Here is a 14,269-nt window from a genome sequence, read left to right as displayed (position 1 = left end):
TAAGTAGGTCAAAAATGATCTCCTGCATCCTAGAAAATTACATGTAACCTTATCTCTCATGTAGCAATTTTAATAATCTTCATCCTGGGATACCTTCTATTTCTAAAAGACATCAAGATTTTTTTAAACTTTTTTTTAACATTTATTGCTGAGAGAGAGAGACAGAGCACAAGCAGGGGAGGGGCAGATAGAGAGGGAGACACAGAATCTGAAGCAGGCTCCAGCTCTGAGCTGTCAGTACAGAGCCTGATGTGGGGCTTGAACCCACAAACCATGAGATCATGACCTGAGCTGAAGTCAGATGCTTAACTGACTGAGCTACCCAGGCGCCCCAAGACATCAAGATTTTAAATGGAGATATACATTAGTTGAATCTGAAATTCAACTTGCCATTCAAAGTTATAATTTATGGGTGCCTCCGTGGCTCAGTCAGTTAAGCGTACAGCCCTTGGTTTTGACCCAGGTTATAATCTCACAGTTCATGAGTTCAAGCCCTGCATTGGGCTCTGTGCTGACACTGCAGAGCCTGCTTGGGATTCTCTCTCTCTCCCTCTCCCTCTGCTTCTCTCTCTCTCAAAATAAATAAATAAACTCTGAAACACAAAAGTTTTTTTAAAAAGTTATAATTTAAGTTGCACTTTCTCAAGTACCTTTATTTTTAATGGAGGTATAATTGATATATAACATTATATTAGCTTCAAGTATACAGCATGTACATTACAAAATGATCACCACAGTAAGTCTAGTTAACATCCATCAGCATATATAGTGACAAAAAATGTTTTTTCTTGTGACGGGAACATTTAAGGTTTACTCTCTTCACAACTTTCAAATATACAATGTAGTATTATTAACTAGAGTTTCCAGGCTTTACATTATATCCCCCTGACTTACTTATTTTATAAAATGAGTTTTGCACCTTTCAACTCCCTTCACCCATCTCACCCACCCCTCCACCCACTGCCTCTGGCAACTACCAATCTTTTCTCTGTGTCTGTGAGCTTAGTTTTGTTTTATTTTGTTTTGCTTTGTTTAGAGTCTACATATAAGTGAGATCATACAACATTTGTCTTTCTCTGTCTGGTTTGTTTCACTTAGCATAATGCCCTCAAGATCCAGCTATATTTTCACAAATGGCAACTTTCCATTTTTTTTATGGCTATTATTTCATTGTATAGATATGCACCACATTTTCTTTATCCATCCATCTATGGATGGACCCTTAGGTTGTTTTCTTATCTTGGCTATTGAAAATAATTCTGCAGGGTGCCTAGATGTCTCAGTTGGTTAAGCATCTGACTCTTGATTTGGGCTCAGGTCATGATCTCATGGTTCATGAGATCGAGCCCCAAGCCCGGTTCTGTGCTGACAGCATGGAACCTGCTTGGAATTCTCTCTTTCCCTCTCTGTCTCTGCCTGCACACAGGCTGCTCTGCTCTCTCTCTTGATGTCTTTTAGAACACTGACTGCTCTCTCTCTCAAAATAAATCAATATTTTTTTAAAAAAGAAAGTAATTCTCCAACGAACATGGGGGTGTGTATATCTTTTTGAGCTAGTGTTTTTGTTTTCTTTACATAAATACCCAGAAGTGGAATTGCTGGATCATATGGTAGTTCTAGTTTGAATTTTTTGAGGAACCTCCATATTCTATTCCATAGAGACTACAACAGTTTACATTCCCTCAACAGTACATAAGAATTCCCTTTTCTCCACATCCTTGCCAACACTGGTTATTTTTTGCCTTTTTGATAATAGCCATTCTAACAGGTGTGAGGTAATGGCTCATCGTGGTTTTGATTTGCATTTCCCTGATGACTACTGATGTTGAACATCTTTTCACATACCTGTTGGCCTTCAGTATGACTTCTTTGGAAATATGTTTGTTCAAATCCTCTGCCCATTTTTTAATCAAATTATTTTTTTTAATGTTTATTTTTGAGAGAGAGAATGAATGGGATGGGGCAGAGAGAGAGGGAGGCACAGAATCCAAAGCAGGCTCAAGGCTCTGGGCTGTCAGCACAGAACCCAACATGGGCTTGAACCCATGAACCATGGATCATGACCTGAGCTGCAGTCAGATTGCTTAACCAACTGAGTCACCCAGGCACCCCTAATTGAATTGTTTGTTTGTTTTTTTCATTGAGTTATATGAGTTCTTTATGAATTTTGGATATTAACCCCTTACTGGATGTATGATTTGCAAATATTTTCTCCCATTCAGTAGGTTTTTCATTTTGTTGATGACTTCCTTTGCTGTATAGAAGCTTTTTTAGTTTGATGCAGTCTCACTTGTTTATTTTTTTTTCTTGCCTTTGCTTTTGGTATCAAATCCAAAAAATTATCATCAAGACCAATGTCAGGGAGCTTACTGCTTATGTTTTCTTCTAGGAGTTTTATGGTTTCAGATCTTTTTTTAATTTTTTTATTTTATTTTTTTTTAGATAGAGTGCACATGCGTGTGTGCATGTGGGCAGGGGAGGAGCAGAAGGAGAGGAGAGAGAATCTTAAGCAGGCTCCACACCCAGCACAGAGCCAAATGCAGGGCTCCATCTCATGACTGAGGTCATGAGATCATGACCTGAGCCAAAATTAAGAGTCGGACACTGGGGCACCTGGGTGGTTCAGTCGGTTAAGTGTCCGACTTCAGCTCAAGTCATGATCTCACAGTTAGTGAGTTCAAGCCCCACATTGGGCTCTGTGCTGACAGTTCAGAGCCTGGAGCCTGTTTCAGATTCTGTGTCTCCCTCTCTCTCTGCCCCTCCCCAGCTCCTGCTCTGTCTTTCTCTGTCTCTCAAAAAATAAATAAATGTTAAAAAAAAAAAAAAGGGTCGGACACTTAACCAACTGAGCCATCCTGGTGCCCCATGGCTTTAGATCTTATATTCATGTCTTTAATCCATTTTGAGTTTATTTTTGTGTGTGGTATAAGATAGTGGTCTAGTTTCATCCTTTTGCATGTGGCTGTCCAGTTTTCCCAACACCATTTACTGAAGAGACTATCCTTTCCCCGTTGTATATTCTTGCCTCCTTTGCCATAAATTAATTGGCCATATACGCAAGAGTTTATTTCTGGACTCCCTGGTCTGTTCCATTGATCTGTTTGTGTTACTACCATACTATTTTGATTACTATAGCCTTGTAATATATTTTGAAATCAGGGAGCACATTGTCTCCAGCTCTTTTCTTTCCTAAGATTGCTTTGGTTATTCAAGGTCTTTTGTGGTTACAAATTTTTTTATTCTATTTCTATGAAAAATGTCATTGGAGTTTTGATGGGGATTGCATTAAATCTGTAGATTGCTTTGGGTAGTGTAGATATCTTAACAATATTAATTCTTTTAATCCATGAGTATGGAATATCTTTCCGTTTATTTATGTCTTCATTTTCTCTCATCAATGTCTTATAGTTTTCAATGTACAGGTCTTTTCACCTCCTTGCTTAAATTTATTCCTAGGTATTTTATTCTTTTTGATATAACTGTAAATGGGATTGTTTTTTTAATTTCTCTTTCTGATAGTTCATTATTAGTGAATAGATATACAATAGATTTCTTTTTATTGATTTTGTAACCTACAACTTCACTGAATTATTCTAATATTTTTTTGGTAGAGTCTTTAGGTTTTCTGTAAATAATATCATGTCATCTGCAAAAAGTGACAGTTTTACTTCTGACTTTCCAATTTGAATGCCTTTTTTTTTTTTCTTGCTTAATTGTTCTGGCAGGGATTTCCAATACTATGTTGAATAAAAGTGGTGAAAGTGGACATCCTTGTCTTGTTCCTGATCTTAGAGGAAAAGCTTTTCAGCTTTTCACCGTTAACTGTGATGTTGGGTGTGGGCTTGTCATAGATGACCTTTATTATGTATGTTGAAGTACATTCCCACTGCACTCACTTTATTAAGAATTTTTATCTAAAATGGATGTTGAATTTTGTCAAATGCTTTTTCTGTATCTAGTGAAGTGATCTGATCGTATCATTTTTTATCTTTCATTTTGTTAATGTAGTATATAAGCATCTTCTTTCTTTAAAACAATTCTTTTGTGACAACATTTTTCCGTGATTCAAGTACTGGTTACAGTGAAGCAGAGTTCCACAGCCTTCTGTAGTTACAGGGTTTGTTTCTATAGGTCCTGCTCTAAGTGTAATTGTGATCATCTTTGTTTAGGTTTAAACAAGATTTAAATCTTGTTTAAAAGATTAAACAAACTTTTTTTTAAGTTTATCTATTTACTTTGAGAGAGAGAGTGAGAGTCAGGGAGGGGCAGAGAAAAAGGGAGAGAGAGAATCCCAAGCAGGCTCCACATTCAGTGCAGAGCCCAGCACACAAGGCTTTATCCCATGAATGGTGAGATCATGGCCTGAACTGAAATCAAGAGTTGGTTGCTTAACTGACTGAGCCACCCAGACGCCCTGATTTAAACACCATTTAAAATAGAAGGCATGTATTTGCTGCTAAGACACCAAGGAATTTTGCAGAAGCTAATTATCTCCTTAGCAACATTCTTAATAAAATTGCCTCCAGATAAAGAGAGGCAGTCAATATTATCTCCTCTCCATAGCCATATGAAGTTTAATATGAATTTTGATTTACTTTCCCTTCTCTTTTTTGTGCATAATGAAATACAAAGAAAAAAAAAAGATACTAACCGGTCACAGGGACCTCTTTAAAGGCATAATTTTCATGCTTCTTTCCAGAGAACCTGCCCTAAAAAGGATCTGGGTAGTGGATTTAGCAGAGATCTGAACACATATAGGTGTGCTTTCCCTGAATGGTTAGTCCGTTGTGTCTCTGGGGTCCATGCAGGTTTGCAGTGTGTACACTGTGGTCTCCTGTCTCAGTGTTTTCCCTTCTTATGATAGGAATTAATACCCCCCACCACCACCACCACTACCAACTTCCTTCTTCATTTGTCTCATTAGTCATACTGGCCTAATATACCCTCAATTGCTGGTCGGGGAGTGGGTGGGGGTCAAAATTTCAACTTCTAGGAATTGTATATGACATGAGTTGTTCCATAGCACAACCGAGATTTTCGCCAACATCTGTGTGGAACAGTCAGAAGTCTTATTGCCCTAGTTGAGAGTTCTAGAATTCATAAATAAATATATATTGAACACATGAGAACAGCATAAAGTTCATAGTTCACTCACTCATTCAGCAAATAAATTCAGCTCAGTAAATGAGCATGGGAGATACTTCTGTGAATAACATAAAGATCCTAGCCCTCGTGAAAGTTACATTTTAATGCAGAGGGAGACAGAAATAAACAATAAACTTAATAAGTAAACTTGATAGTAAATCAGGTGACAAATACTATGGGAGAAAAAAAGCAAAGCAAGGTAAAGGGCAATTGGTATTGCATGGGGGCTGTGGGAGGTAAGTTACCCTCCTCAGCATGGTGTCAGAAAAGGCCACATTAAGAGATTTGAGGAAAGACTTGAAGGGGTTGAGGGAGTGAACCAAATAGATGGAGGGAAGAACATTTCAGGCACAGCAGAGCTAATGTCCTAAGGCACAGTCATGCAGTGTGTCTGAGGAGACAGGAGAGGCTGAGAAAGGAGAGGGAGATGTGCTGTCAGAGAGGAATCTGGAACCTGACAGGGAAGGTCTCGTCCACTGTCTCGAGCACTGGTTTGCACTGTAAGTTAGCATTGAAGGGTTTGGGTTTTCTTCACAGTTCTATTGAACTATAACGTATGAACCATACAATTCATCCCTTTAAAGTATACAATTCAATGGTTTGGGTGTATTCACAGATATGTGCAACCATTAGCCACAGTCAACTTTAGAACATTTTCATGACCTTAGAAAGAACCCCTCTCCCCTCCAGGCCTAAGCAACCACTAATCTACTTTCTGTTTCTGTAGATTTCCCTGTTCTGAACTTTTCATGTAAAGGGAACCATATAATATATATTGCCTTTTGCGAGTGGCTTCTTTTACTTAGTATAATGTTTTCCATGTTGTAGCCTATACCGATACTTACTTCCTTTTTAATGCTGCATACATTACATTCATTGTATGCCTATACTGTATTTTGTTTATCTGTTTGTCAGTGATGAACATTTGAGCTGTTTCCACCTTTTGGCTGTTATAAACAGTGCTGCTATAAACATTTAGGTGCAAGTTTTTGTGTGTTTTGTAGATTTTTAAGCAGAACCATGACATCTGATATTTTATCAGGATCACCCTGGCTAATATGTTTAAAAGCTAATATGCTCAAGAGAGGTATTATTTCTCTTAAATGTTCAAAATAAACATGTGTTAATAGAAAAATGCAAATTCCTAGGTGTATTTAAATGAACCATACCCATTATTTATTCACCTACAATAGACTGCTCAAGGGAGGTATTATTTCTCTTAAATGTTCAAAATAAACATGTGTTAATAGAAAAATGCAAATTCCTAGGTGTATTTAAATGAACCATACCCATTATTTATTCACCTACAATAGACTGATCAACAGATCAGTTCTTGTGTTTCTAATGCACATGATCCTACCTTGCAAATAAATGAGCATCTTGGTTAGGGATTTGAGCTGGCTTGCCTTATCACTTCACAAGTCAATCAATATTAAAGAGTTCTAGTCCCTGCTGGCCGCAATTGACACTTTAAGTTAGCCATGTGAGCTGAGAGGCCAAGAACCAGATCCATACGTATGGAATTGTTCTCTCAGTAGAAGAAATCCCTCTGTCTTCTCGGAATTCAGGATAGAAGTGGAGGGGAACAGGGAAGCTACGTAGATGTATTAGCCAAAGTGCTGCCCTTGCCTGAACCCCACTTGAACTTGGGTGAAGCGAGCACGGTAGTCTCCAGTGCTGTCAGTTTACTACTTAAGAATTTTAACAAGGAGGAAGACGTTTCCTGCTAGAAGGTGACCCCAGATCAACAATCCCTTTACAGCCAAATTCCCTTTCAATCTGATAATAACGACTACACATAGTAGGTTCTCTGTAATGCTACCGGATTCAGTTAAACCCTCATTAGCTATACGCCTGCAGAATAATTCATTTTTCAACTATTTTCTAACTAGTAAAGACAAATAAAGAAAAATAGGCTCCCTCCACCAAGTAGTTCATTCTCATTATAATGAAAAACTCAAGTATTAAAGTAAAAACCTTTCATAACACCACAATTAGAATTAACCACTGTTAGTATTTTGGCATATTCCCTCTGGTTTTTTCTTTACCTAAAGTTCTTTGAGTTTTGTTTTGTTTTTGACATAATTGGACCATATTATCTATACAGTTTTCTACTTGTTTTCTTACTTTTAATTATATTGAGAACACTTTCCCATGTTATTAAAAATTATTTAAAATAATCTTAATGGCTATATAATTTCAGTTTTAAGAATATATCTTTAACCATTACTATTAGATATTTAGATTGTTTACAATTTTTATTTGATATAAGTAATATGGCAATAAACATCTTGTGTATTGAGAAACCCTTGTCCCATCTCTGATTATTTCCTTAAGGTAAGTGTGCAGTGAGGCTGTTTCAGTATGGCTTAGAGATATACATTGGTAGAACTTTTCCAGAAAGCAGTCTGTATGTATTCAAAGATACAGGGTTGACTGCAGGGCTCTTGTTGAGGTTGCACTAGTTTTCCTGGCTTTTAAGAAGCCCTGGCCCAGGTGATAGAAATGTTCTGTATCTTGATTAGGGAAGTGGTTACACAACTGTATCCATTTGTCAAAATCATCAAACAACACCCTTAAAATTGGTAAATTTCGTGTCTGTGAATTATATATCAATAAGAAATTTAAATTTTAAAAACAAAGTTTTGTAGTATCAAACTGACACTTTTTTCTCAATATGGTCAGAAAGATGAAAAAATAATTTTAGAAGGAATAGTTTTCTGACCATGTAATTCAGTGTTTTTTAACGCCATTGTTCCAGAACCACCCAATATTAGCTAGTGTTATGAGTCACATACTTGGAGAAAAATCCATAGCAATTCCTAAAAAGGGAGTTATGATGATACCAAGAATTAAATTTATTTAGCCATAGTATGCACTAGATAGCATGTTATACCTGTGCTATCCAGGAAGATAGCCACTAGTCACATGTAGCTACTGAGCGCCTGAAATGTGGCTGGTCTAATTTGAGGTGTGCTGCCGATATGAAATATACATCAAATTGCAAAGACTTAATACCAAACAAGAAATGTAAAATAATCTCATTAATAATGTTTTGATGTTGATAATGTTTTGGATATATGGGTTAAGCCAAATATGCTATTAAAATTAATCTCACCTTCCTTTTTACCTTTCTAATATAGTCATAGAACATTTAGAATCCTATAGCAGTTCACATTTGTAACTTGCTTTACATTTCTGTTGGATAGTACTGCTTTATCCATTCAGTTTTGTTTAATTCTCGTAACGACCCAACGAGGTAGATATTTTTATTATTATCATCAACTTCATTTTCCAGATGAGATTGAGGTTTTAGAGAAGTGAAAACCTTATCCAAAGTCATATAGACCTAATAGGCGACAAAGCTGGAATTGAACTCAGATGGTGTGTTTCCAGTCTGGGCAACTAAGCACTTAGCTGAAATAATATTTTAAGATTTATCTAGCTATGATTTTTCTAATCCCTTGCTTATAAATATCACTTATAAGGTAGGCAGAATTTGTTTTTACCAAATTCACAAATATGTGAAGCTTTCTGCCTACTAAGATATGTTGTAAACCAAAGCAGGGGAAAAAATAGTACAAAAGTGAGGAATCATTTAGTGTTGTTTTAAGATTTTTGTCATCCAAATATAATTAAGAATGAGATTTAAGACAGTGTTGCTCTTTGAATAAAAAATGGTTAACTTGATTAACTAGTTATAACTCTTATTAGTTTCATCACTACCTAAGATGATAACTTAAGGGTTGGTAATAATATAATCCTGACAGAGTAAGTAAGTTACAGTGCAGAGAGTACTTTTTTTTGCAGAGAGTACGTTTTAGGGCCTAGAAAACATTTGGCATTTTGGATTTCTGTAAATAAACGTGAAGCTGGGAGGGGGCTGATTAATATCTTCAACAGGTACTTTATAGATTTCTACCTAAACAAGTAACACTAGAAACTTGGACCTTCTCCTGTAACCACAAGTTGGTTCGATCTCTGAATTATTTACAGAAAAATTAGGATCCTGTAACAGAATTTGCATTTCAAAGGAAGAGGAATCCAGAGGACACTCTTGTTCACTTATGGGCATTTCAGGATCAGTTTTTTAAAAGTGTTGGAACCATCACCATCTCCGTAGAGATTCTAGAGGGAGTTACTTTGCTGCTGTGACCAACGCGTTAGACACCATTGCAAGAGCTGTGGTGGGGTGTATTGCCTGTCACTGACAAGCATTTACTGAGCACTGATAACATGTAAGGTTTTGTGAAAGGCGCTACAAAGAGACAAACGTGGAGACATGTTCCATATTTTTAAGGATTTCGATGTCCAATGGGAAAATAAGCATATAAATGAATAACTCTAACAAAATGCTTTTTGAAAAAACTGGATTTAACCAAGATTCAAATCTAGGTCTGTCTCTTGGTTCCAATTTATTTGTGCATTTGGAACATATATTTTTAAAATTAAAAATAGCTTTTCACTGCAAAATCAATGCATAATATTCGTAGGAAAAAAATTTAATACAGCTAAGCAAAAATAAGATAATAAAAATATCCATACTGCCACAATCCCACCATAGGAAATGTCAACATCTTGATGTATGTATAGCCTTTTGGACCTTTTTCTATTAATGTACACACATATATTTTTAAACAAAAGGACTGTACTATACATGTACTTTCAATGAAAATTCCAACATATGTCATTTTTAGAGTGACTGAATAGCATTCTGTTGTCTGATTGTGCCCCAATTTATTCAACCAACCCTTTTTGTTCATTCAGCACTTATTGAGTGCCTACTGTGTTCCAGGAGCTATCTTAAGACTACAGTGTTAAGTGTTACAGTGGTGGATAAAATTCTTTGGTATTAATTGTTTATAATTTTTCAATCATATTAATAATGCTGTAATAAACATTATTTTATATACATCCTTATATACTTGTCCAGTCGTTCACTTGGGATAATAATTGAGCATATACTAGATGCCAGACAGTCTGGTGACTTCATTACATATATTATCTCATTTAATCTTTGTGATCCAAGAGGCAGTGTTGTGATTTCAATTTTAAAATGAAGAAACAAGAACATGGAGAAATGAAATAATTTGCCTTAGGTCATACGACAAGGAAGTGCAAACCTGTAAATCGAGTTCAAATTTGTGTGATCCTAGATTCATGCACTGCTAGCAATGTTAAGGTGAAATTACTGCCTCCAAGAGCATAAACTTTTTTTTTTTTTTACTTTTTTTTTTTAGTAAGCTGTACACCCACCATGGGGCTTGAATTCACAACCCTGAGATCAAGAGTCACAGAACATAAATATTTTTAAAAAATTTTTTTTAGTGCTTATTTATTTTTGAGAGTGAGGGAGAGAGACAGAGTGTGAGAGGGGTGGGGGCAGAGAGAGAGGGAGACACAGAATTTGAAGCAGGCTCCAGGCTCTGGGCTGTCAGCACAGAGCCCATCGTAGGGCTCGAATTCATAGGCCGTGAGATCACGACCTGAGATGGATGACCAACCGACTGAGCCACCCAGGCACCCCAAATATTTTTAAGATGCTAAATTACTAATTTTCCAGCCACAAAGATTTTATTACCAGTTTAACCTTCACATCATGTCCATGCAACACTGAGGTTAGGTGCACTTGATTCTTAAAAATAAACTTAAAAATCTTCAATTCTTGGGATGCCTGGCTGGCTCAGTCTCTCGATCTCAGGGTTGGGAGTTCAAGCCCCGTGTTGGATGAGGAGCCTGCTTAAAAAAAAAAAAAAAAAAAAAAAAAACTATCAAAAATCATCAATTTGTATGGAGGTTGGTTAAAAAAAAAAAACTTCAACTCAAATCAGAGAAAGAAGAAAGAAGCAGATAAACACTGTGAAGTTGAGAAACCAATAAATGAGAGAGACACAAATAGAGACAAGAGAGTCAGAGGGAGATACTGATCCCCTTCTCCCTCCCATCGCTTCAGCTTACCCCCAGCCCCACGCCATCTAATACACCTTTTTCTTTTACATAAGCTTGTTTGAATAGCTTCTGTTTCTCATAGTCAGGATGTTGCATTTTAGCAAAATGTTCTCGTCGTTTACAAGTTTATAGGATATGCCTTTTTGTGTAGTGTGTAAGACCCAATCTGTATTTGCGTATTTGTTTCAGGATTTGTTGGATTAAACAATAGAAAGTTAAAAATAGAAGGAAAAGTTCAAAACTTCTAACTGTGTAGTGACACAAAAGTGACCTGTTTACTTCATATATTATCTACATTTCTTTTTTTTTTAAGTTTATTTATTCATTTTTAGAAAGAGAGAGGGAGAGAGAGAATCCCAGGCAGACTCCAGGCTGTCAGCACAGGTGTTGATGTGGGGCTCGATCTCAAGAACCATGAAATCACGACCTTGATCATGATCAAGAGTCAGATGCTTAACCGACTGAGCCACCCAGGCACCCTTATGATCTACATTTCTGTTTTTTATGATAAAAAATACTGAAATGTTCTACAGATTCTTAAAAGTTATCAATTTGTTGTCACCGAGATTATTAAATACTCAAGTAGTTGATTATTGTCAGCACAGCCCTGAGTTGTCTTTCCTCCGCCAAAACTCTGTTACCTTCCTCAGCTGAGTGATGTATCCACCAGGACACCCTGTTCTTTCACAGGGATTGTCATTAGAGCCTCTGGGGTTGAATGGGACCTGTGATTTATACATCACTTTTTGGTACCTTTCATCTTTTAAAAGACAGTACAGGGGTGCCTGGGTGACTCAGACTCTGGATTTCAGCTCAGGTCATGATCCCAGTTGGACTCCGCGTGGGGCTCCACGTTGAACGTGGAACCCGCTTAAGATTCTGTCTCTCCCTTTGCCCCTCTGCCCCACTGAGGCATGCTCCCTCTCTTAAAAAAAAAAAAAAAAAAAAAAAGGCAGTTTCGCATAGCAGTTAAGACATGGACTCCAGTGCCAAGACTACCTTTTTAAATCCCAGTTTTGCCATGTGTCCACTTATATGACTTTATGCAAATTATTTAACCTTTTTGTGCCTCAGTGTCTCAGCTGTAAAATGGAGGTCCATAATGGCTCTTTCACATCACTGTGGTGCTGAACGGATAATAGAACATATATGAAATGCTTGCAGGAGAATCTGGCGTGGGGGAAGCAGTCAATAACTGTTACTTGCTGCTGCTGCTACTGTTAACTGCTCTTCTATTTGGGGAACTCTGGATATTCATCATCAACCACCTCTGCCATCACCCATACTTCAATCACTTGTTTTGAAACCCTTCAAGAGCAGAATTCTGTTATTATCCCAAGTAGGAATACACCAGGGCAGTGATAAAATTTACTATGAAGGTAGTAGCCCAGCTGCCAGATGACCTTTGTGTTGTGGTCTGTGAGGACAAAAATGTTTAGTAGCTCAGGTTCCGTTTGTGCTCACTTAAAATGTCCCCTTTGAGGCTCCCAGAGTCAGCACCTGTGTAATTAATAGGCCAGCACAGAGCCTTCCACAGCCATGCTTGCTGCAGGCAGGTTATTTGGGGCTTTGCTTCTTGTATTTTTTTGTAGTGGTCACCATTCTACTCCTGTAGTTGTGGTTGCTTTGAGAAATTGATGTGGTCTTGAATGTTCCCAGTGGTGAGAAAGTGTATCTCTGGCTCTTTTGGTTTTCGGTTGATAACCTCCTTTCAGGCCCCTGTATAACTGATATTACAGGCAGTTGTGTCCCTGAGGAGTCTGTTTTCTGCCCTGTGGACTCCAAGGGTAGTACTTTCTCCTCACACGGCCCTCCAGTGAATGATATACGCACAATGCTGGCTACAGGCAGAATCCCACTGGTGGCTTTTTGTCCTCTTTCTTCTCAGAGAAAATAAAGCCAAGGGCTCCTGTTTATTTGTTTTCTTTTGCTTTGCTTTTAGGGTTTTGGTTTTTTTCCCCATAAGTCAGGTGTCTAGTGCTAAGGTGGGAACTGGGAAGGCGAAGCTATGTTTTTTAATAGGCTACATTGTTTGTAAGAAAGTGTCAATTCCTCAGTGGAAGTGGTTATAATCAAGGAAATATTTTGTCTTAATTCAGTGTTTCCCAAGGTCTGTCCTATAGAAAATGTGTTTGGCATTTGTTTAGTATTGATAGGTATTCCACTAAAAAAGGATTCTATAGCCAACTAAGTTTAGAAAATAAACTTAGTTTATTGGGCGCCTGGGTGGCTCAACAGGTTAAGTGTCCAACTTCAGCTAAGGTCACGATCTCATGGTTTGTGAGTTTGAGCCCCATGTCGGGCTCTGTGTTGTCAGCTCGGAGCCTGGAGCCTGCTCCAGATTCTGTGTCTCCCTCTCTCTCCACCTCTTCCTGCATGCTCGCTCTCTCTCTCTCTCTCTCTCTCAAAAATAAATAAACAGTAAAATTTTTAAAGAAAATACTGCCTCCAGGGCGCCTGGGTGGCTCAGTCAGTTGAGCGTCAGACTCTTGATTTCCGCTCAGGTTGTGGGATTGAGCCCCGCATTGTCAAGCTCACACTGACCGGGCACGCCACAGAGCCTGCTTTGGATTCTCTTCTCTCTCTCTCTCTCTCTCTGCCCCTCCCCTGCTAGTTCCATCTGTCCTGTCCCCTGGGACCAGTGTTCCTAGCCTAGCTCAGCCCCCCTCATAGGCACCTGGTCTTATCCCTCACCTACTCCAGGATATGACTCCAAACTGGCTCCTCTCTCCTCAATCAGTTTTTCCCACTCTAGTGGATCATTCATAGAAACTTACTGACTTTCCCCCACCCTTAAAAACCCTCCAGTAGCCTCCTATCTCTTTCCAGGTCCCGTATCATTTCTCTGTTCTCTTTTGTAGCACAGTTCTTGAAGAACTCTTTATAGTCACTGTCCCTGATTCCTCTCCTGACATATTCTCTTGAACCCACATATTCTTCTAAACCTCACTCTGTTCAGGTTTTCACCCCCATCACTCTCCAGAATTGCTCCCACTATGGTCTCTAGGGACCTCCACATGGCTAAACCCAGAGTCAATTTTTAGCACTCATTTTACTTGACCTGTCAACATCATTTGACACAGTTAATAGTCCCTTCACTTGGAAACACCTTTATCCCTTAGCTTCCAGAAACTGTAGTCTCCCAGTCTTCCTGTCTCGCTGGCCGTTCCCGCTC

At 38.1% G+C, this 14,269-nt stretch overlaps 1 protein-coding gene across 4 annotated transcripts in view; it reads left to right on the top strand.

Moving 5' to 3' along the window:
* VPS45 (vacuolar protein sorting 45 homolog) overlaps nucleotides 1–14,269 on the top strand; it is a 67,478-nt gene that overhangs the window by 46,956 nt on the left and 6,253 nt on the right. Inside the window, exon 15 of one of the 4 annotated variants that reach the window (XM_058715947.1) lies at nucleotides 9,142–10,065. The exons of 2 other annotated variants lie outside the window; for them this stretch is intronic. In XM_058715947.1, coding sequence (XP_058571930.1) covers nucleotides 9,142–9,160 — 19 coding nt within the window. In that variant the 3' untranslated portion in view covers nucleotides 9,161–10,065. Of the gene's footprint in view, nucleotides 1–4,699; nucleotides 5,937–9,141; nucleotides 10,066–14,269 lie in introns of those variants that run through there. One more of the 4 variants, XM_058715945.1, reaches the window with a different exon arrangement.

Source organism: Neofelis nebulosa, chromosome 2 (genome assembly GCF_028018385.1).
Source record: "Neofelis nebulosa isolate mNeoNeb1 chromosome 2, mNeoNeb1.pri, whole genome shotgun sequence".
Taxonomy (NCBI): domain Eukaryota; kingdom Metazoa; phylum Chordata; class Mammalia; order Carnivora; family Felidae; genus Neofelis; species Neofelis nebulosa.
Note: the sequence above shows the minus strand (reverse complement) of the source record. Positions and strands in the feature narration are given on the sequence as shown.